The 23,665-nt window shown below is 44.7% G+C and overlaps 2 protein-coding genes across 2 annotated transcripts; both read right to left on the bottom strand.

Annotated features, from left to right (window-relative positions):
• Nucleotides 1-4,327: 4,327 nt before the first annotated feature.
• On the bottom strand, nucleotides 4,328-8,404 carry lrit3a (info leucine-rich repeat, immunoglobulin-like and transmembrane domains 3a). The gene is made up of 4 exons (XM_067248317.1): nucleotides 8,289-8,404; nucleotides 7,419-7,885; nucleotides 5,578-5,883; nucleotides 4,328-5,331 (listed from the first exon to the last, which is right to left on the bottom strand). Exons 1-4 carry the CDS (start codon nucleotides 8,402-8,404, stop codon nucleotides 4,328-4,330), a joined length of 1,893 nt encoding a protein of 630 aa, XP_067104418.1.
• A 1,419-nt stretch (nucleotides 8,405-9,823) lies between these two features.
• On the bottom strand, nucleotides 9,824-23,443 carry gpm6aa (glycoprotein M6Aa). The gene is made up of 7 exons (XM_067247350.1): nucleotides 23,253-23,443; nucleotides 14,833-15,025; nucleotides 14,426-14,582; nucleotides 14,027-14,180; nucleotides 13,613-13,689; nucleotides 13,308-13,373; nucleotides 9,824-11,941 (listed from the first exon to the last, which is right to left on the bottom strand). The coding sequence occupies exons 1-7, from the start codon at nucleotides 23,287-23,289 to the stop codon at nucleotides 11,789-11,791; spliced, it is 837 nt and encodes a 278-aa protein (XP_067103451.1). The 5' UTR covers nucleotides 23,290-23,443; the 3' UTR covers nucleotides 9,824-11,788.
• Nucleotides 23,444-23,665: the final 222 nt, after the last annotated feature.

The raw sequence follows: 23,665 nt of genomic DNA on the forward strand, positions 1-23,665 counted from the left end.
CACAGGAACAGGTCAGTTAAACGCACATATTTACTCTGAGGTGAAAGGTCCTAAACATGTCCTGGCTGTGTCATCCAAATGGCCTTTTATTGACACCCGAAAACATTGTAATCTAGGATAGTTCGTCAACACAGATGTATAACATTGTCCTGTGCGTCCATGGATACCGCTTCTAGTCGCCCAGGAATGAGGAGGACAATGAAGCTGTTAGCAGCGCGCAGCAAACAATGAGTCATCTGTATCTGAGATGAGTTTCCATGATGATCGCTAGTGAACTGTTAAGGCGGGTCATAGCTAAGTGGCTTGGACACAGCATGCAAGGCCAAATCAGGCAAGTTGAAGACGTTTGGCGTGTGAATGCCAAGATTGGTCTTTTTGAACGAATTATTTTGTAAAAGTCTCATTTAATCTCAATTTGGATTCTCTGTTCAGTAACACTATTAGTAGTTCATATTTGACACAATTATGCTGGACAGTTGTGTAAAGAGGTTCACATGCTGTAGATCGAAAAAAACAGATAGATTAATTGGCTGATTGACTTGTAGATTAATTGCCTTAAGTGATTATCCAGCTACCTCAAACATTCTACAGGTCCTCTATTGCACAGCACTTCAGTATTCTGTGGATAGTCATGACATGAGTCGAAAACATCCATATGAGTTGGTCTGGTTGTTTATGAGCTTTCTGTCCAGTCATGGCGGTGGCGAAACCCAGGTTATTGTTGATAACCACTCTCGATTACAAGAGATAACCTTCCCGGGAGTCAGGTGGCTGAGCGGTGAGGGAATCGGGCTGGTAATCCGAAGGTTGCCAGTTCGATTCCCGGTCATGCCAACTGACGTTGTGTCCTTGGGCAAGGCACTTCACCCTACTTGCCTCGGGGGAATGTCCCTGTACTTACTGTAAGTCGCTCTGGATAAGAGCGTCTGCTAAATGACTAAATGTAATGTAAATGTAAGTCTTCACTGTGGCATGTGGATTCTCAGTAACCCAGTGTGGCCAGACTGAACACCCACGACAGGCCAGACGGTCAACTGGAGGCACATCACACACAGGCCCAGCCAAGTTCCTGTGACGTGTGGAAATTTGTGAAAGTATGTTTGTGACCCTCCCTCTTCAACCTTCTCCCAGGTGGTGCAGACGACCCTTGAGTATAGGTAGCCATTGACCAGCTGGCCGTAAACATATATATAAAACTGTGTGTATAATATGTTAGGCAAAATATACAGTATTGTATATTTTGGGATTTTGGAATGTGCCCAAAATCTCCCATAAAATGCATTTCGCAGCAGATGAGTTCTAACTTGACATCAAACCTGCTCAAATCCAAGCTAAAATCAAACGCAAATACACCTTTTCCTTCCTCACTCTAAATATTTATACCCCAGATCAGATTTTACTGGGTGCACTTGTCCCTGGAAGTGTTCCAAGTTCAGGTACGACAGAACAGGTGTGAAACCCAACTCACCCACACAACTCCAGTTGCTACCCACACCCGACACGGACCCACTCCAGCATTCCCTCCCAGGCTCCGACGCTTCTGCCTTCCGCACAGAGAAACAGACCAGCAGAGCCACGACTGTAGCAAGGAACATAATCCTGAACTCCGTGGTGGTCAGCGGAGCCACTCTTCACTCACGCTCAGGCATTCCCGCCGTCAGACCGGGGCGTAGGAGAATCCCCCGAAACTCTGCAGCCGTCGCCGTAGGTCTGTGGGCATCCTTGTCTGAGGCCACGGCGTAGATCGAGAGAGGAGAAGAGAGGGAGGTTCACATCCCCCAAAAAAGGAGGAAAACGATAGACAAAAGCAGAAGGTTGTGGGCACGGAGAGGAAGGGAAGGGTTTGCCCGTGGATCTGGCTGTGTGGGATCCAGTAGGCTTCTCTCTCCAGCCCCCTGGTTGCTTAGCTGTTTTGGAAGCAAAGTACGAAATTCCTGACACCCTCGTGGTAAATTTTACACATCCCGGTCTGAGTCTGGGGGATTTTCCTCGCACAGGAGTCGGTGTCTGAAGCTGAAAGCCGAGTATGCAAGTGATGAGACAGAGCTGAAGCAAAGTCCAAGAAAATAACAGCAACTCACCCTACTCCACCCCCTCCCTAACCCCTGTCCCTCTGTGTGAGTGAGTGAGTGTGTGTATGCATGTGTGTGTGTGTGAGAGAGTGAAAGAGAGAGTCATGGAATGAACCTCTTCTTCTTTTGTGGTGTCTCTTCCTTGAACAGATGAACTCTGACTCCCATGTCTGCATGCATACATTAGCATAAACCAAGACATACCCATAGGAACATGACCCTGGGATGCAAACACTGATTTATCAGTCCAGCACTAAAACATTGCTAACTAATTGCTTCAGTGTTCCTGCCACTCTCTGGGACAACCAAACACTGTTTCACGCAGGGCATCAACGTACACATGTGCGTATGCATGTCTGTCAGTCAATTAGTATTTTGTTGGCCTGTTTTTTTCTCTTAAGGGTCACTGTCTCCTCCAGAGAATCCGGCTGTATGAGTAATACGGACAACGGATGGTTTCAGGACATGCCGTCAGGGCCTCTCTTGTTTTCTGTTTATCCAGGATAACAACTGTCCCACTTCATCTAAAACCCCTATTCATACCCTTGTTGACTAGCATATTGTTCCCGGCGATACTGCGTATAACCCACGAGTGGCTCTATGGGGCTTTCGTGAACGAGAGGACCCTAGTGTCTTCAGCCGGTATACAGGATAAAGCCCTTAGTCCAGGGTAATGCCTTCTTCACATGATTTCACAGGATTTTATCCTTGGAGTTATGTTGGACTTTTACAGCCAGCAGACCCCCTCGCAAATCCATCAAATAATTTCTCTCAAGCCATGAACAAGCCAGGAACATGTTGCCTTGCATGTACAATATAAGTTCGACCAGAAGTAGGCGGGCTATGACGATTAGCTTCTCAAAGGAGGGGCAGTGAAGGTGTCAGGCTTCCTTCCGGCTTAGAGGTTCCTCTTCCACTCTGACCACCCTACCTCTCCAACTCATCGTGTTTGTTAAACATCCTGTGTGTTGTCATGATTACAGAACAGCTGGTAGGACAGACAGACAGCGCTCAGGCACAGCTGGCGACAGACAGGGTATCCATGGGAATGCCTTTTTCCGGGTTCACCCATGTTACTGGGATTTACAGGACCACCTGGTTAAGACAGGCATGACCCATCGATTATCGGTCGTCACCCGCTACCCTGAGAGACTGTATGAGGGTGCAGGAACGCACACATTTGTGATGTACCGCTGGGATGTGTGCGTTTCCGTCCTTGCATAGACACAAGCACAGAGACACACACTGGGGCAGTGCTTTCTGACTGACGGTGGAGGAGATTACTGTGTGAGGTGCCAGAGAGAGCTGTAACGCTGCAGAACAGATGCACCTGTTGGAGGGTGAAGACAAGGCAAGGAGCCCATCACTCATGAGATTATCACCTCAAGAGTTTAGCAGGCCCGCTAGCACCGTTAATGCATGTTATGACTATGATGGCTTTCTATGTATAATATATAGCACTTTAAAAGAAAGATACATATATAGCTTGCATTCAGTGCAGACAAATATATGTTAGCCTTAGATGTTTGTTTTGTTGCCATCTGCATTTGTGTGTCAGTAGATATATTTAGTTGTTATTTTTAACGTTTCGTCTTTTCATTTGAATAGTCCTGAAATCATTTTAGCATCACTTCTTTGCAAAAACAAGAACAGCGTGTATGTCACTGTATGTTTTAGTGATGAACTGCACTTGAAATGTTTCTATTACCTCCAAATACAGTTTGCTTTAATTAAAAATAAGTGTACAATATAATTTCTGTATATAAATATAAACAAAATGTACACAAACTTTACTCAGATGGTCAAATATAATGTCAAAATAGAATTACATTTTTGTAGAGTAAGGCAACAATGAGCTTACAGCTTAAACCTTGAGCAAGTGGTACCTGTCACAAACAGATTTATGGACTGTGAGTAAAATGTGTACACCTAAAACAGACCTAAACCAGATATGCTGTTTCACAAGACATTTGGCATGTAATGTAATATAGATTACAGTAAACAAAATGTAATGTAATATAGATTACAGTAAACAAAACAACAGATTTTATAGACGTATGTAGGTGTGGCACAACAACAATGTTGTCAAAGTTCTCATATAAACAAGGCTCCGACAATCAGTAGTTATGTATCCAGCCATTCATATAAAAAAATAAGAATAAAAAGAGTATATTGAAAGATCTCCAGAGTATCTTAACTCTTAGCATAGCTGTTGATGCTTGCTCACAGCTGTCCGCTGTTAATCCTGACGTCCGTCAGCATAGAAACTCCGATCGGGAGCTGTCGCTCTTGTAGGTCATTTGAGAGTCGATGCTGGACCTGGAGCAGAGCAGCATCCTCTCTGACTCGTGAGTCTGTCTCCTCGCCCAGTGTTCGTTGGGAAGCGCGGTCCTCTGTTTCAGCGTGAGTGTCTCAAACTTCACGTAGCTCTCTTTCTCCAGCTCGTCGTCCTCCAGGGTCGTGTTGTTCCTGTTGCAGTAGAGCGCCAGGATCTTGTACACCAGCAGGATGATGAGAGGCAAGGCCACAGCGCAGGCCATGCCGCTCACAATCATCAACAACTTGTTTTGGCCCTCGTCATCGAGGACTTCCAGGGTGTAGAACTCTGTGCAGGGGTCTTTCCCCGCGGAGCTCCCCTTGGTCACCAGGCAAACGGAGTATCTCAGTCCAGGCGTGAGGCCCTCCAGCAGGACTTTCCCGCTCCTGGCCATCGTGTCCATGGTTCTTTTGGTGTCTTCCTCTTCGTCAGCAGAGTAAACCACCGTGAGCAGGGTGTCGCTGGGCAAGCCGTCGGCCGCCCAGAGCAGCACGGCGCTGTCTGTCGTCTCCTCGACCACCTTGAGGTCCTTGACGGACTTCCAAGGTTCCTTCTTGGTGCTCTTCTCGTCTGCGGCCAGCTTCTTACCGCCACCTCCCTGCAGGATCCTGGCAGGTTTGGCTGATCCCACCTGCTGGTTGGCAGTCTTCTTCAACAGGGTGGGTGGAGGTGTGGTCAGTGCTCGTATGGTGGTGGATGGGGTTGTCGTGGAGCTGGGGAGGCTGGTGAGGGCGATGAGTGGACTGGTGTGGTTGACCGGGACCATCTTCAGTGGTGTACTGGTGGTGCTCACTAATCCAACCACAGATACTGTTATTGTGGCATCAGCGTTTCCAGCAACGTTCTTGGCTTTGCAGATGTAGTCCCCGGCATCTTTGTACGAGATCCCATACAGGCTGATGATGGACCATCGCACTCCCTCACCGGGTGACTCTTGTACAACTGGGTGGAAACATACAGATATTTACAAAAGATTAGTAGGAACATATCAACAGATATTTATCTAAGATTGCCAAGTCTCACATTTTTTCAAACTGAGTTTTAAAAAGGCTGCCAAGATTCCAAGAACCTTTCTCACCTCACAGTTCAAGGTTGACAACTATTCAATTATGATTATTATAATAATGATTACATTTTCAAGTTACATCAAGCAAGTCCCTTTTTAAAACAAGAATTGTATATCTCTACCTGAGTTGGCGACAAATGAGCCGTCTGACTTGGTCCAGAAGAGGTTGGGAGTGGGGTAGCCCGTCGCGTCACAACGCAGCAACACGTTGCTTCCCAGGGAAGATGTGATCTTGTTGGCTGAGATCATGACTGACGGCTTCAGGCACTGGTCCAGTTCAGCCCGTTGAAACAGGACTCCAGCGAGGCCTTCAGGTCCACTGCAGGAAAGGAAGAGGTCCATAAGAACCACCGGCGTGTTTGACATTTTCGAGAGCTCGATCAGCTTAGAGATCCTGCAGTCGCAAAACCACGGGTTGTCCTGGAGCCCTGTCAGCAAACAAAGAAGAGAAGGAGGTTTTCAGTAAGTTGGGTTTGCGTAAGGAAAAGGAACTGGATCTCCATGTGCTTCAAGGTACTTGTTTAGCTTGGATTATTACTAAAACGGATGTGTCAAAGGGTGATGAGTGTCAAGCTGTTAAGCAGATCACGTGTTCAAATCCATAGCAGAGGTATTTCTGGATCAGAGTTGTAAAAGACTCCCAATTAAGCCCACCAGAGCTTGGTTTATAATACACCAACCTTCTGTAAAATTGCAGAACAAGTTTAACATTATCACAGACTCTCACTGACATTTAACAAGCACATTAATAGGTAAAAACAACTAAATATTTCTGCCTTATAGTCAGCAAGCTAACATAAGATGTTACGATCGTCCAGAAAGAGGTTTAGAATCAGGTGGATGGATTTTGAGTCATTTCATCTATAATCCATAATGTCATTTTACAAATGACATTATGGATTAACAGTACTGACGCTCAGGTAATACTGCAAGATAGGTCTCAACTAGAGCCTCTCAAACTAAAGCTAAATTTGGATTTCATAGTGAAGGATTACCCAGAATAAATGTACACAATCACAGTTACTTGACGAACTGTGGCAGAACACTGTAACCATATTAGTTTGCTCTTAACTATGGCCAGGTACACAAATTGACTTTGGCTTGTTTCCAAAAAGAACTGACAGTAGGTTGTGTTCAGAATAATAAGGTAGATACATAACAGTAGCCAAGTGGATGTGATTAATCATCTTGTGTTGTCTTTAAGGAAGGCTTTTCAGGCCCTGTGGCCAGGAGAGAAATAACAACAACTATGTAAATAACACAGATTCACTTTTCAGCAGTTTTTGGCTTTGCGTGTGGCAGTCAATAACCAATTTCATGTTAAAAACGTATCTGAATCATTTATTTGGTCATATTTTACCCTGAATGTACCTTGGCCCAATAAATGTGTATTATAAAAAAAAATATTATAATGTTAATTCAAAAACTCCTTTGGTACATTAACAACAAGGAAATGTCACTGAACTCCCATTGTCCAATTTTCATCACATAAATAGCCCATTAAAAAGGCTCACATATCTATTCTATGGAAAGGACATTGTGTTTACTTCTAATCCAGTTTCTCCTTCAAGGATGCCAGCTTATTTTGCAAGGATAAGCTAGCTTGCCCTCAAACACCCTATTAACATTATCCAGGTCTTTGAGCGAGACACAAATTCACAGACATCCATCGAACACCCTGACATGCTCCGTATATCTCTCCCAAGTCTGTGATTACTAGAATAATTAGAAACGATTACACGTTTCTTGTACTTTCACAATGACATCAGGAAGTAACATCCAGAAAGTGGTTGTCATCTTAAAATAGCTTTTTCAAACTGAATTTAACTGTCCCTGTTTTCTAGCCAGGAGCCAAAAATACACTTTGAACATGAAACAAAGTGAAAATGTAAGCGAAATGGGAGAAAAAAATTCTCCCATCATCTCAATCAGCAAACCCAACCCAAACACACAGTTCTCTCACCAAGCACCACCTTCTGGGACACGGCGGAGGTGACCGTCGCTCCGTTAAACGGAGGCCAGATATCCACGAGGTCTGAAGGGAGCGTCGTCAGCTTGTTGCTGGACAGGTCCAGGTAAGTAATGTTCACCAGGTAGTGGGCTGCCTCGACCGGCACGTTCGTCAGCCTGTTGTTGTGCAAATCCAGCGTCCTCAAAATGGGCATCTCCTTGAGGGACTCCCAGGGGAAGGTGGAGATGACATTACCGTCCAGCCTGAGCTCGTGGAGAAACTTCAGGTTGTAGAAACTCCCAGAATCCACGGCGGAAACTGAGTTGTAGGTGATCCAGAGATACCGGAGGTCAGTCAGGTAGTAAAAGGCCTCTGTAGGGATTCGCCGGATGCCCGTTTTCTCCACGCGCAGCTTGACCGTGTCCACCGGAACGTTCACGGGGATGTCAGACATGTCCGGGTCGTTGCACAGCACGGACCTGAGTTAACGCAACGAAAGGCTTAGATGTTGTGCTTTAGGACACACAGAGTAGGCCTACATCTTTCATACTAGAATACTATTTCCAGAGGAGTTTGCATCAATATAGGCCATTACGGCAATCTATAATCCCCAAATAACTTTAAAGGGGCGATCATTAAACACTCTATGTTTAATGTTGGTAAGATGCTTACCTTATGGATTTTACATGAGGTATTATTGTTTATTGATGACCTTAAATCACTGAGGCACCCATTGCCTAAATAGTGAACAGTGATCAAGTCTTTCCCGTGAAAAAACAAGACCATTTGGTGCATCGGTAAAGGATAATAACAATACCTGAAATCATAGTGGATGAACAAGCATGTCTGAATTCTGATAGCGTGAAAGTACTGTCCAAATACCTGGTGCCTGTTCCGTCGCTCCGTCCGTGATACACGCAGGTGCACTGGGAAGGACAGAAGGAGCGGGCCACACTGACGCAGCAGAGCAACACATGAGCGCAGAACAGACGATGCATGGTTTCACCAGATCAGCCCCAACTGTTCACGGCTCAGGGAGGCGAGGAGAGAGATCGGGAGAACATACATCTGAACTCATTCAGAAAGGAGAACCCCACCCCCCCAAAAAAAACACAACAAAAACAAGCACCAAAACACAAACGTCTGAGCAGAGGGAAAGAGAGACCGTCCGCACACATGCAGGAGACACATCGTACAGGTGATTCGAGAGGAGGTGAGCAGAGGGAGGGAGGAGGGGAGGGCGGGCGGGCGGGCGGGCGCACTAGGGGGCAAGATTAGCAGAGGATTTCATGGGGTTGACTAGGTCACACAAGGCGGGGGAATCAGCAATGGGGACATGCGTTAATCGCTATAGCACAGGAAGGTTTCCCTTCCCATGATCCAACTCTCCTACCCCCCTCTCGCCACCTCCCCAAGGCCAGCAAAAAAAAAAAAAAACACTTCTGACTTCTGTTTTTTGGGGAGCTAGACTTGGTTGCTCCAGCAGGTTTTTATTAGCATCTTCTTCCATGACACTAGTGTTGATCCACACTAAGCAGGGCGAGCCAGGCGGTGGCGTGAGGAATCTCCAAGTGACACCAGGGTGCAAGCTGTAGTCTGGGGCTTGACACACATCCCAACTGGGAGGAGGGGGCTGGAGACGGAGGAGGCTGTACCCTGGGTACGGTCAGATCCACAACGGGTCCACGCTCACTGGAGTCATCTGCAAAATGTAGCCTGCGGCGTGTGCTGTTTCAGGTCACTTGCGGTGTTGTCTAGACTGGAGTTTCCCTCTGTCGGGTGATTAAGGATGAGAGGAAAACTGTTAGTGGGTTCTGAGAGGAATTGATTGAGGTGTGTTGACAACGAGGGTTCACTGAAATATGGTGGTTGAATTTTCTGAAGGTTGTTGAAGGATTTATGTTTCAGTAGAATAGGTTGCCTTTGATGACAGAGGGGAAGGTGCTCTTCATACCTTTTTTTTTACAACGATTTCCAAGACATAATGTTTCATAATGTTTCACGTAGAGTATATACTGAATGATGATCAGCTGAGGCCATCCTTCTTACAACACATCATGGTTTGTTGTTGAAACCTACATGGACTTGTCTAGGAGAAAGAGGGACATCTGGTGGTAGATAGAATGTACTGCATAGCGTGTCACTGTCTTAGAGAAAATAATGTAGCCTACATCAAATCAAAATCTAATTTATCTGTATAGCTCTTTTACATCAGCTTAGGCAGCCAAAAATGACATTGTGTCTATGGGCAAGTCAGTTCACCATACTTGCCTCAGACGAAATGTCCTTGCACTTACTGTAAGTCGCTCTGGATAAGAGTGTCTGCTAAATGACTAAATGTTAATGTTAAAATAGAACGACTGAAAACAAATTGGCACACGAAAAAAGACGCAAGACCTGGCGTGTATTTATTAACAAGTACACAAGTGAATTTTTATTTATGCAAGCAAATTTGATCCTACAGGTCAGGAAAGCCACTTCAAGCTGTTGGCACATGTATGTACAAAAAAAAAACAGAATCAATTATAAGCCTGCTACTAAGCATTCTTGGTGAAAGTACAAAAGACTAATACAAGGAAGAAGCAGAAAGCGTTTGTCTTGTCAGGTCGTAACAGAAGAAGCCACGCTGGTCCTGATCAGGTTAAGACGTGGATTTAAAGCCCATCACACAACTAAAGAGAGACGTCTCAAACACTACAGTCTAATATCATCAGCATAATGCGGTAAGCGTGGGAGTTTTAGTACTGCACATATAAACAAGGAGTTGACCCAGCAAGACAGTATAAGTGTAAAAAAGTGAAATAAAATGACATTTGAGTCAATAATACTATACCATTAATGCATGTCCATGCCACAAAAAACATCTAAATTCACAGTCTTTACCTAACAGTACAGTTATCCAACTCAGAGTTGAACACCAATGCGCTTACACCTAGAGAGAGCACAGAAATGGTCAAATAAGTGCACGAAACTAGCTCTTAGAAGTACTGACAAAACAAATATTGCCAGGCAATGAAATGATAGGCCATGTTTGTTGTCCTATGGCATGATGACATGTAAGCAAGACAATCAGACTTTTACTGTCATGAACAAAATTACTTACTGTGACACATTTTTCTTACAGCCCATCCAAAAAGTGCCACAACACCAACAACTTTATTTTTTTTATCGTCAAGATTTGAGTAAGACTGATAGATGAGTTGTGGATTTAACCACAGTGATCTCTTTTCATTCTCGTATGAATCGTCCTGATATTGAAGTGCTCAACATATAGGTATGCATTTATATATCAATATATACACTGCAGATATCTGCAAAAACTTGTTTCATTCTAGTATTTATAAAGTTCACTTTTAAGAAATTAAAAAAGGGGTTATGAAAAGATGTTTGCATGTGCTTATGTGGCTGGATTAAAGACAATGGAACCATTCTGTCCTAAAATAGCTTTTCCTATTATCATAAAATAGTCCATAGTTTATCATTTTAATGACGAATCCTGTCTTTGATACTGACCTAGGTCAAAGTTTCCTGTTTAACAGGCTTGGCACAGCTAGCAAATAATATCTGTTCTCGTGTAACATTTTGGTATCTATCCTTAATTGGCATGCTATTGTGAAACTGCAATTACAAAAAACAACTGTAAGATTCGAATTCCTTTCACTTCAAGTTATTTTCATCCCAGTTCATGGCAGTACAGTACTGCTACATTATCTAAAAGGCTAGAGATTCTTTTTATAGTTGCCCTGTGAGATTGAAAATATTTTTAGTCTTCAAAACAGATTACCCCCGTTCATCAATGTAAATACAGTTCTTGAAAATGAAACTTTATTTTAAATACACAAACATGAGAAATGTGCTTGAAACCCTTTTTAAGCCCCAACAGACCACCTCATAAATGAAATAAATAAATAGTAAATAAAAACAAAATAAAGATAAAATATTTTTTTCTATCAGTAAAAATAAAAGATAACCAATAAAAAAAAAAGAAATTCTAATACTGGATGTAAAAAATCTCCTACAAAGAAAATACAAAAATAAACTTCTACTTTTAAACTTTACTCCAACTCTACACTACCATCTACAATAGTAAAACTACACTACACACTATCAACAACAATAACCCAACCGATAATTATAATACTAATAATAACATGACAGTCCATGACAGAGGTGAATGGGGCTGATGTCGTTTGAAATGCTGTTTGTGGGGGCAGGGGGGGGTGAAGGGTCCCCGGACCACTATGTCACATGACGCACCAGTGACATCAGCGGTGGCGGGGGCCCTGAGCGCCACCCAGCCCCCCTCAGGAGGGGATGGTGGAGAGATAGAGAGAGAGGGGGGGGGGGGGGGTGGAGTGGCAGCGACAGGCCTCTCCCTGATCTTATGTGTAGGCGTTGAGACGCTCCTTGGAGCGGGTGGAGTGGATGTCGTGGAGCTCCTGTTCCTCCTTGGACTTGATGTCTTCGTACTTCTGCATCCTGCAGGCGTCCTTCACGTACGCCCAGTTGGCTGAGAGCACCATCAGGTAGTGGATCTGGGACAGGGGGCGCAAACCGGGCCGTTATTCAGTCAGTGAGTTATTCAGACAGTCAGTCAAGTCATTCAGTCAGTGAGACAGACAGACAGCTATTCCATCATTCAGTCATTAAGTCAGACAGTCAATCAGTCAGGTCGGACATGCTGTGGCAGTTCTTCAGTTTGTTGACAGTATCTGGCCTGTTTCCTAACCTCACGGGCTTTGTGTTACAGAGGTGCTAGGGAAGCTGTAATTCTTTACTCTGCCACCAGGTGGCAGAGCAGTAGTTTCTGTGAGCTGGGCCCCAGTGTTTCCATGACAGCAGAGGCTCCATGGAGACACCCTACCATTGTGAATGCATTGTGTAAATCCTGCCACTCCTTTCACAAGGAATAATTTACAACTACGATTCCCATCTTCCTCGTCATCATCACGTATGGACAATGACCAACCAGGGGGATTGATTTGATTTGAAGTGAGTCTGGATCCCTACTATCCATCCCAGACAATACACTTCTTTATTCATCATGTGGATTTTATTGGCTAATTAGCACTTAAGTTATTATCTGATCTAAAATGAAGGATTTTTTCAGTAGGTAAAAAACCCCCATCTCCAGTCTGTGTCTAAGGACCTACCCCTGCTGGTGACTGTCTGTGCTTCAGTGGATAAATGTTTAATTTTCCCGGACATTTGTTTAGACGGAGAAAAAAAACCCACCAGGCCGTGTCTCTCAATTTGCACCATCATCCTTGACTAACGAGTCCATTCTCTTTCTTAGAAAATGGCTCCTCCACAAATTACTAAGTGATGTTTCCAACAAGCACCGGCCCTTTCTTCTCTCAGTTTCCATGACAACACGGTGACATGGCCAGCGTCTCGTACAGAGAGAGAGCGAGAAAGAGAGAGGGAAAGCATATATCCACTGCGCCAAACTACCTCCCTTCCAGCCATTCCCACAGGCAAACACAGCTACCACCAACGCACCCCAGTGGCACACACTATAACAACTGTTATCTTTCGTGTTTTCACATAATTCAATTATTATTATATTATTATTATTATTATAATCTATTATGGTCAATAGTGACAGGAATCATATCAAATCACAGCCTTGTTAATCTATTCTTTTTGGGACTAACAGTTGGGTAAAAGTTCATCAAATCTACTGAATTCAAACTTTCAAACTTTCTCACTCAAGGAATGTCAGATGAATTCTACAGAGATTACATACACAAACACAGTCAAGTTCTGATTTCACTGTTCATTCAATGAGACATCACTCTCCCACAGAAGCGACTCAACAATATCAGTAGAATCTATTATGGTGGACTTGAGCAGTAGTGGACTGTATGTTTATGTTTAAATAATTTAAAAGTCTCTCACCATAGCAATCACTGCAGCTCCAGCCCCAGCCAGAGCACAAATGAACAGGTGGAAGGTCATATCCAGCTGGAACACATACAGGAGAGGAGGGTGAGGCTACAGCAACTAACATACACGTTTAGCAGACGCTTTCATCCAAAGCGACATACAATAGATCCTATAGAAAATACAGCTGATAATCTAGAACCAGAAGTGCAGTGTTTTTCAGTATGATAGATTCTTTGTTTTACTTTATCTACCTTCCAAATACAGGGAAATAAATTTGTTATGTGGCCCCATATTAGGTCTGACACATAAGTACCCACCTCGTTCGATTCACACATCTTGTAAAACTTCTCAGATTTAGTACACACTGTTTTGGCCTCAGCAATTGGCACGATCCCTGAAAAGAAAGACATGCTATGGTCAGCACTGGAACAGAAAGTATATCTGTGCACATGTTTTGTGACGTGTGACCTGTGGACAATTACCCTGTAAGAGATTTATGAGGGAAGTGTATTCTTCCACCAGTGGCATGAATGTACTTGACCTGTGCCAGGTGGGTGATTTAAGAAAGAGAGAAAGAGAGATATAGAAACAGAGAGACAGAGAGAGAGAGATAGAGAGACAAAATGTGCCAGAGAGGAAGAAAAGAAAGAGACAAAGAGAGAGAGCAGGAGAAAAGAGAGAGGAAAAAAAACTAAAGAGAGAGTGACAGAGAGATCTGTCTCCTTGCTTACCATACTGGCGCGGGTCCAAACATAGGGTAACCCCCTCCAGCATGGTTGTGTTTTGGCAAATAGTCCAGATGTTAAAGTACATGAAGACCGGAAGGGAGGTGAACGCCGTCACCCCCAGCCAGGCCAGCATGAAGATATACGTCAGCATGATGAACTAGGACGACACACATAGGACAACAAGTCGCATTCAATGTTGTGTAAAGGTTTCCTGGCCTAGGCTAGCAGTACTTAAAAAAAAGCAACTCTATATTTTGGCGCCTTTTTCTCTCACCCAGGATAGCAGCAACATAATTATCCTTTCATGAACAACTAGAATCAATTCAACTCCTTAGTTTCCCCTCCCAACTGTATTAAAAGCTCCTGTAGTTTTTGCGTGGGGATGTGTGGTTGTCTCCTCACCCAGGCGCTGACACAACGTCCACAGGTGGTGATCTTGAAGTCTCCATACAGGTCCTTGATGGCCCCGCTGGTGAAGAAGCCCTCCACCATCAGCAGGATGCCGTACACGAAGAAGGCTGAGGCAATGCCGTAGATGACGTACTTGATGATGTCAATCCTGAGGGGGAGGGGGGCCAAGCAGAGTTAAACAACACAGTGTCTTTTCCCAAGTGTGTCTCATACTTAGTGGTCACATCATTAGTGTGACCGCTGTCCTTTAGAGCTTTGATACTTGTCCTTTAGACCTTAAATATATATTTAACCTTTGTCCTTAGACATCGAACACTGTATGTCTTTAGACATTCACAGTAACGTCTGTGTTTAGACCTAAAGGCCCCAGGTGTGGGTCTAGTGGGCGCTGTGCTTACATGGTGAAGACGTCCAGAGAGTCCATGGGGCTTCTCACCACCTCAAAGTAGTTTTGCAGGATGGTGACGGTGCCCGACAAGGCCTCGTGCCCGCAGCCGCAGAACAGGGCCACCCCGGCGTACAGCAGGATGGTGGCGATGAGAGAAGGGTAGGGGATACCGCCCAGGCATTTGATGCAGCACTCCAGGCATCCTGAACACACACAGATACAGACATACAGAGAGAGAGAGAGAGAGAGAGAGAGAGAGAGAGAGAGAGAGAGAGAGAGAGAGAGAGAGAGAGAGAGAGAGAGAGAGAGAGAGAGAAAACGAGAAGATTTAGCTGTCAGTCAATAGAGAACTCAAGTAAGAAGTGCATGTTTAGACACCAAAAGCAAGTAATGCAAGCCTGAGGCAGGCAGACAGACAGCAAAATTCAATTTGTTCCGGAACAGATCTGAGTGTTCTGGAACAGATCTGAAGAGAAGGCCGGCTAAACAACAGACGGTCATGAGTGTCTTAGTTTGACGCAGAACATCTTCTGACCAGTCACCTCTGACCTCTGACCTGAACCCTCCGCCGAACCTATCATCATCTAGCAGGACGCCTCTGCAGGGTGAGTCATCACTGTTCTGCTTACTGTCACACTGCTCACTGTGGAGGCGGGGTGTGTGTGTTGTGTCTGAGTTGTGTGGATTGTGGAGACAGACAATCGGAATCTGTGTAAGTATATCACACCAAGCCAATTTTGGCTCATGTGGATCCCAGTTTGAATTCCAATCTAGAAATAAACGTTAAACGAGGTTCTTTTTTCTTCTTAACTGCATGTAACACTCTAATGTGGTCTGTCAAAATTACTGTGCACAGTTAATGAAATGCGCAAATGTAATTTCATGCTCATGGAAGAATCCTCAGGAGCATTTACATCATTATTAGAACCCATGATTAAATTATTAAATTATCTTTCATCTGCATCTCTGGTCACGTTTTGCTCCGTTTTCCTCTTAGTTTTTCATTCAAGAATCTGCAACCGCGCAATGGAATTTTAATGTCATTCAAGAGGACGTCGATAAATTACGTGTTACAGTGATTGCGGTCATACCCGCCTTCCCTCCCCGCCTCTCACCCACCGTCGTCATGCGATCTGCTCTAGCTCTGCCGGGTGAAAGCATAAGCACGAGCGAGCCCTCCAACTCGCGCAGCTTCTGTCTCTGAGCGGAACCTGCACTGAATACCAAGCAGCTCGAGCCCGCTAAACTTGCTGAGCAACAAGCCAATACAGCCAGGAAGATTATGTGTCCTCGCAGATGTAATCCTGCATTGGATTGTGCCGTTATCGACACAAGTATCTCCATCGCTTCAGCGCAGTGATATCTTGATTATACGAGCTCTTATCGGTTTTAGCGGGAAAAAGCGATGAAAAGGATCGTCGAATACAGCTATCTACCTAGGGCTGCAACGGTGTGTGTGTGTGTGGAGGGGGGGGGGGGGTCCCATTAGGAGAGCGGGTGTAATTGAACTATTCCTTGAAGTGAATGATTTGTGTCATGTCCCTATTCAAGGTTTTATTACCTGAGCATTATTCAAACTAGTGTCCCTTGAATGGACGATTAAAGGGGGAATATAAATCAATTTCAGAGGATGAACAGCCGAGTGGCCTAATCTCTGGTTAAAACCTTGATTTCCTACTTATAACTTGAATTTGTCGTGTGGATTATTATGTTGCATCTATGCTACACGAGCGATTCATTGGGCTACATGTTGAGTCGTTGGCCCTCGTTGTTCCAGTGTGATGAACGATTATTTTGTTTGTGCTAATATAAAGAAAGCTGTTGGGATCTATAACGAAATGCAATATCTGTTAGTAACACAGAGCAAGACACTAGTGTAACTTCTGGCTCACCTAACTACCACAAGTAATCTAGCTAGTTGACTATCCATAAATCCTGATTCCTGGCGGAAGACTAAGAAAATTGGATGTTGTTACCATGGAAACTGCAAGGATATGGATGTGAAGCTAACACTGGGAGGAATAAGGAGTTGATTTAAAGAGAATTAGGTTTTATTGATTGTGTGGTGCTAATTTGACGGAAGACGACTATTGGACTGGTCACACCGTTTCCCACAGTGTCTCGAATGAGAACGTGCTTTTGGCTGTTTGAGAACAATAAAACTCAGACTAATAGCTAAATAAAACTCTTCCATCAGCCTTTTTTGTTTGTTTCTTTGTTAAACATGGGTAATTACAGCTAGGTATAGCAATATCACAATATCTGATGTTGGCACCAAAAGGCAGACGTTTGAAAGATGAAACGTTGAGTCTTAGACCCAGACAAACGGATAGCTCCTCCCTGCGTAGCTAAACCGTCATCCGATTCTCAGCTCTCCATTGATCCTGACTCACCCTGTGAGATGTGAGCCGCTGGAAATGACAACCAGTGTGTAAATTGACTGAGAGGAGCTGCAGAATGCTTGATCCATTATTTAGCGCCAGCACAGCACAGCGGCAAACATTTTCATGCATTATTTACGCTCGCTGCATTAGTGTTACATTACCTAGGACGTGGAAGACGGCTGCTTAATGAGCAGTCGGTGCCATGCAAATACCGCTCACGGTCTGAACTATGGGTTGAGACGCAGGAGACCCATTGGAAGCAAGGCCTAGCCACCGTGGGGATTTGATTGCATTGATAAGTGAAAACTGAACATGAAACTGATTTCAGTTTCAGCTTTAGCCAGATTGGTTTACGAGGGAGACTGCATTTGCTCCTTTGTGGTGTTTTTGAATAGTTGGAGATTGTGCCCTCTGACACCTTATTACATCAAGGATGATTTAAAACAAAGAGGTATGCTACATAAACTGTAGCCACTGTTTACAATTACACTATGATGCAAGGCAAACATACTTTGGTAGATATCGAGTCAATTATTAATGTTGGAAATGACTGACACGCCCGCTTTTGCCATTGTGACTATTTTATATTATAATTCATGTTGCCATCATAAACACCCATTATCTTAAACTTCGTTGAGGAATGGAGAGATGAATACCTCAGTGTAAGGTACGATCGAAACACAAGTCCTGTAGTTTTCTTTGTTCTGTATTTCAATACATTTTCAACTGAGGGGAATCATTGAATACATGTAATTAAAATCACCGATCATAAGGATTAATTTTAGTCCACGAATAAAAGATGAATGAATATAACCCCCCCCTCACACACACATGCACACAAACCCCTCTTTAAAAAGTGAATCCTATAATTTCACCATGACCCCAAATCCCCCCCCCCCACCACCACCACCAATCAACAGAAGGCGTCTCTTTAATACAAAGAGAAAGGACACCCCCTTCTCAGCCCTCCTCCCAACTCCCACCTCTCTCCCATCTGTCAGTGTCATGTCCGACAGGCAAGACACACACACAAACGCAAACACAAACACACCCATTAATTTGTTCAATATTCTCAATCCCACAAACTCTCCGAAAGATGGAGGTTACTATTACGTAACGGTCAGTCACCCCTCGTAATAAGAATCTCCGCCGAACCGTCCTGAAGACAGCAGGAATGCAAGTAACTCAGAAGACAAAGGACTCAGAGTCAGACACCCAAATTAGCACTCAAGGGAAAGCTGGAGAAGCAGGGTGCAGTTAGATTCAGCACACCACCAGGGAGGGAGAAGGAGAGGCAGACATGAAAAGGTGGTGGGGGAGGGGGGAGGAGGTGGAGGGGCGTTTGGTTGGGTGTCTAGCGGTGTGTGCATGCAAGGCAGACTCTAGCATATAATGATGATCATTAGATCCTAGGGCCCGGAGACTTCCGTGGAGGGGGGGGGGGCGGGGGAGAGCTGTGCGTGGGCTGGAGCAGGTTGTGTGTGGTGTGTGTGTGTGTGCGTCTCAGGGATGGGCTGTGTGACCTCTCCTCAGCTCGGCTCTCTTCCCCCCAGAGTGGACAGGTTCACAGCCCCCCCCCCCGCCCCCCCACTCCTCTGAGCATGTTTAATCAACCAGTATGGTTGCCATGTCAACCGCAGCGCAAAATCTGAGAATAGGCCGGGCACTTCAGAGCCATGACCCACTTACTGTATGTCAACAAATTCAGTGGGACAATAGTGAATGAGACCCATCACACAGATTAGCCCTCTGGGCTGAATGGAAGGACAGCCGGGGCCTGAGAGCTGGGAGCAGGCACAGATTTGATTCAGGTTTTTTCTCTCTTTTTTCAAGGGTTTAAGCAATCCATGATTACTTAACATGGACGGGCCTTTTGTCTGCACTGATGTACCTCGTGGAGCGAGGGTTAGAGATAATGTGTGTTAGAGATAAATGCTAGCTATCAGGCTAGCATTGCGTTTGTCTGAATTCTTTTTGAAGTCTTCAGAGACTGTTAAGCTCTACTAGTGTACATCTTTGTACTACAAGGTCCAAAATGTCGATTGAGTGTCGACTGCAAAAGCCCTTCAAGATATTATCCGGTTTTGTGAGAGCCTGCTGTTCCCCTATATCTAATCTAAACTTGCAGTGGTGACTAATCTTGTTCATAACAATGAGACAGCCTTCAGAAGCCGGACAGCGCTATCCAGGACAAGCGAGGGAACAATTGGTGGAACTCCCTTGACCTCCACTGGGCTGGGGGTCAGGAACTAAGGACATGGGAGAGTGGGTCAGGGAAGGAGACTGTTGGTCTGAGATCACAGTGTGGGACTAGTTACCCCACATTTACACCCTCATTCTCAACGTGTACCTCACCAACGCCTCCAAGGGGTCAGATGAATGAGCGGTGAGGGAATCGGGCTACCAATCAGAAGGTTGCCAGTTTGATTCCTGGCCGTGTCAATTGACGTTGTGTCCTTGGGCAAGGCACTTCAACCTACTTGCCTCGGGGGAATGTCCCTGTACTTACTGTAAGTCGCTCTGGATAAGAGCGTCTGATAAATGACTAAATGTAAATGTCAAACACAAAATCGGAGCTCTTGGATGTTCAAATGTGCATGTGAAATAGGAATTTTTCTTTTCTTCTCAACATCCTGTTTTTCAATAAAAATATTGCCTGTGTTTGCTTTGGATTGTGCTGCGAGTTATCAAAGCATCACATCCTTGAGCTTTATCTAACTGATCAAACAGAAGGGGAACCAATCCCTCGCAGAGAGGATTCTTGGCTCGGCCAATGCTAACAGGTGTGCCTCTCACAATTTTTCCATTCGGATCTGAGTCAGATCAGAACGGAAATGGCCCTAAAACGCCGCTTAAATAACCCTTGTGGTCCATCCAGATTCTGCCTTGATAATTAAGAGATAACTACAACCATTGACACAAGTCAGATGACATTTCTGTTTAGAAAACGTCTGTAAAGGAGGTTTTGTTGTCTATCAGGGTGTTGGTTTGTCCCCTGTTGCTAGGTACTAGCTCGGCTCGTAGCATGCAGCGCTACATTTGGCTAACAGCTGAATGATCAGATCCCACCTGGTGCATCTGACTCATAATCTGAGATTTGCAGCCTCAGAGAAGGATGAAGTGAAGGCCTTAGCAAACTGTGTGTGTGTGTGTTACCACGGACACCTACATGTCTTTTTTCATCACACAATTAATTTTTGTTCTTAAGCTGCTTAATAAATATCAACATACTGACTATTTTGGTGTCCTTTTTAAGTCTGGTCTTTTGGTAAATGTATTAAATCAGAAAACAAGTTTTAAGGACACAAGGAAGTGGACAATACTATTAAACTGGTATTTTACTGTTGGGTTGCTTGGTTACTGATTCATTTATACCTGGCATGGGAAAAGAGCCCCAGACGACCCTGTGAGGTAGCAGGGTTCTGTCCTGGTGGGACGACCCACAGAAAGTGCTCCTAAATCGGCTTGTCTTTGTAATTATGTCATGTCATTCAGGGCCGCGGTAGATTCTCTGTTGTAAATTACATTAAAGGGGTGAATAAGCATGAATTTATCCTGTAAACTATTAGAAAAATCGAAACCAAATTTGTTTTAATGATATAACCCAAAGACATACGACACCTTCAGGATGGAGTATAAAAAAAGCCTGATTTGTTTGCCTGACAAACTAAAGCATTCGTTTGTTGTTCAAACAAAAAGGATGGTGTTAAATCTCTTGTGTCTTCTAAAGTTAAAGCAACTCTCCATAGTAACGGTAACATCCCTCCATAGTAACATCTTGTCCTGTGTCTCCTATCTCACCAGCTCCTGATCTGTCAGCTTCACCATGGAGATGTGAAAGAGAGGCTCGCTCAAGCAAAAACAGCCAACTGTAAGCCAACAGCTAAAGCAGTTCACACAAGGTGTGGTGGAAAATGTTTCTTTTTATGTAACGTGCAGTGTTTCCCTCCTTGATTTTATGTCAAGATGAATGTTTCTTGTTTGTGTGGTTGGGTTTGGATGGGTGTACCCAACTGCAAATACCAACCCCCGAACAAGGTTTTAAATATTTGCTCTTGTGGACAAGATGCACTGTATGAACGCTGTCCTAGAACTTACATAAATAGTCTCTTCCCTAACACAGTGTTCAGTGATTCCACATGTCATCCACTGGACTTCGAAAGACTGTTGTACTTGGTTAGATAATTCAATAACTCTCCTTGCAGACTAATCAAACATCTCTCATCACAAACACACAACCGCCACCATCTTCATCGATGACGGTATGTTCCCCAAATATCCCCTCCTGGCGATTAATAAAGTGTTATCTTAATTAAGTGTTGAATCACTTCAAGTTCTGTGCTCTTGAATCCTGACTCCAGAACACTTCAGAGAGTCCACACAGAGAGGAAGCAGAGAGTAACGTTAACGTTGCCCACTCAGCCCGAAGCAGACTGCTGCTCCATCTGCATGTTTTATGAATCCATCTCCAGGTTCGATGGAAGGATGTACCACTTTGCCACATTTGGGCCATGGGAGGCCACTGCTAGCACCGCAGAAGAGTTCAGCTAAGTAATTATAGATAGTTAGCCATTTTCCTGACCCGGATGAACGGACGTTGTGTGCAGCACAAGACAGACAGGCAGGCAGGGCCAGCTTGCGTGATAGCCTCTTTCAGTTGGTTAAACATTCTTGGAAGGAAAGTGACCCACGGTGGCAGAATGGCTTTCAGGCTAGCGCTGACACGGTTTAAAAGGGAGACTGAGCGGTATTAAATCCAAGATGTGACAGTCATCTGTGACTGTTTCTCATGTTGTGTTATGTTTGAGGACACTATTGTGACAGGACCATAAACATGGAGACGGCCAAAAAAAAGATCTGATGATGTCAATGACATCATCATTACCTCAGTAGAAAACACAGGCGGCAGTTTGCATCAATAAGTGAGAAACGCCCAGCATTCTCAGCTCATTTGCACCAACACACACACACACACACACACACATGCAAACACAAACACAGACACACGTGCAAACACACACACACACAGACACACGGTGCCCAGGATACCAAAATGTCATGTGCAGAAACGGGCAGACGGAGAGTAGCTGCAGGGATAATGACTAGACTTTGACAGCGCCATGGCAACTGTTTCAGCTCTCTCCCATGCCGGGCGGTGTGAAGCACCGATGAGAGGGAGGGAAGGAGGGGAGGAGGGGGAGGGAAGAGGGGGAGACAAGCACAGACATAGGAAGCTCTGTCACATGCACCAAACCTGGGGAGGAGAGAATGGAGGGAGAAAGGGAGGAGGGAGAGAGGAGAAAGGGAGGGAGGAGGGAGAGAGGGGAAGATGCATGTATAGATATAGATATGTATTTTTTTCTTCATGCAACAAACCATTTGAGCTAATATGGCCATTTAAAAGAATGCAGATATTCAAACCTAGGCACTGGCAAACATTAATATATGAAAACACTCCTATTTCTGCCTAAATGCATAACAAACACTCAGGCACCAAGGTGGGGGCTGGGGTTTGCATTATAAATAGCAGCATCTCTCCAAGACAAAGCCTGCAAACAGGCTTCGCAAGATGAACGTGAAACAGACCTCGGTCATGCGTCATTTTCTATTGACAATGCAAATCCACTTATTTCAGAGCAGCTTCTTTATACACTTTTAGACAATGGGGGTTATTAGTACAGAGGCTGAAGTGAGGTCCCTATTCTTTGATGTCCCTGATCTGAAGGCATGGCAGCCTTATCCAGTGCACAAAGACGACACTCACTGAGAATTCACAGCCAAGCCTCACAGGGACTGTTCACACCCCTCTGACTGCCTCGACAGCAGTCACACACACACACACACACCTCCGATAAGCATACACTCAATGGACAAAGGAATCACAGCAAAAAACAGCTTTCATATTTCAAGAATTCAACCAATGTTTTGTTCAGCCAGAAGCAGTTAATGTTGAGACGAATCACACACAAAGACAAACCCCACAAACATGTTACTGAAATGGCATTTCCATCCACGTTATTACAAATATCTGCTCATTCTCTCTTACCCTTCTGGTTCTGCCCCTCCTCCATATCCTCTTCCATCGTGGCTGTTCTAGATGTGGAGCGACTGGAGATGTGTCAAGAAAGATCCTCGCTTTGCAGGTTCGAACCCTGTAATTTAAAATTCTGATATTAGCTGACGAATAGTCCACAGGGCGCTCTTTCTGTCTCTCACTCTCCCTCTACGCGGTGGCGAGAGCGTTTGTCAGCACTGATTTCAGTCAAGTCGCTATACTGTGAGAGGGGTCACTGAGCCTGCCTAACGCTGTCCATCGCGAGCCACTGTGGCGAGTGCTTAAAAGCTTGTCTCTAGCAGAGACTGGAGGAAGGGAGAGGAGGAGTGGAGAGAGCGGGAGGGGGGGGGGGTGCGAAGGGTGGTCTCAGTGGTGGGCAGGAAGAGTGTGAGTGTGAGGGGAGG

Source organism: Osmerus mordax, chromosome 12 (assembly GCF_038355195.1).
Source record: "Osmerus mordax isolate fOsmMor3 chromosome 12, fOsmMor3.pri, whole genome shotgun sequence".
NCBI classification, from domain to species: Eukaryota; Metazoa; Chordata; class Actinopteri; order Osmeriformes; family Osmeridae; genus Osmerus; species Osmerus mordax.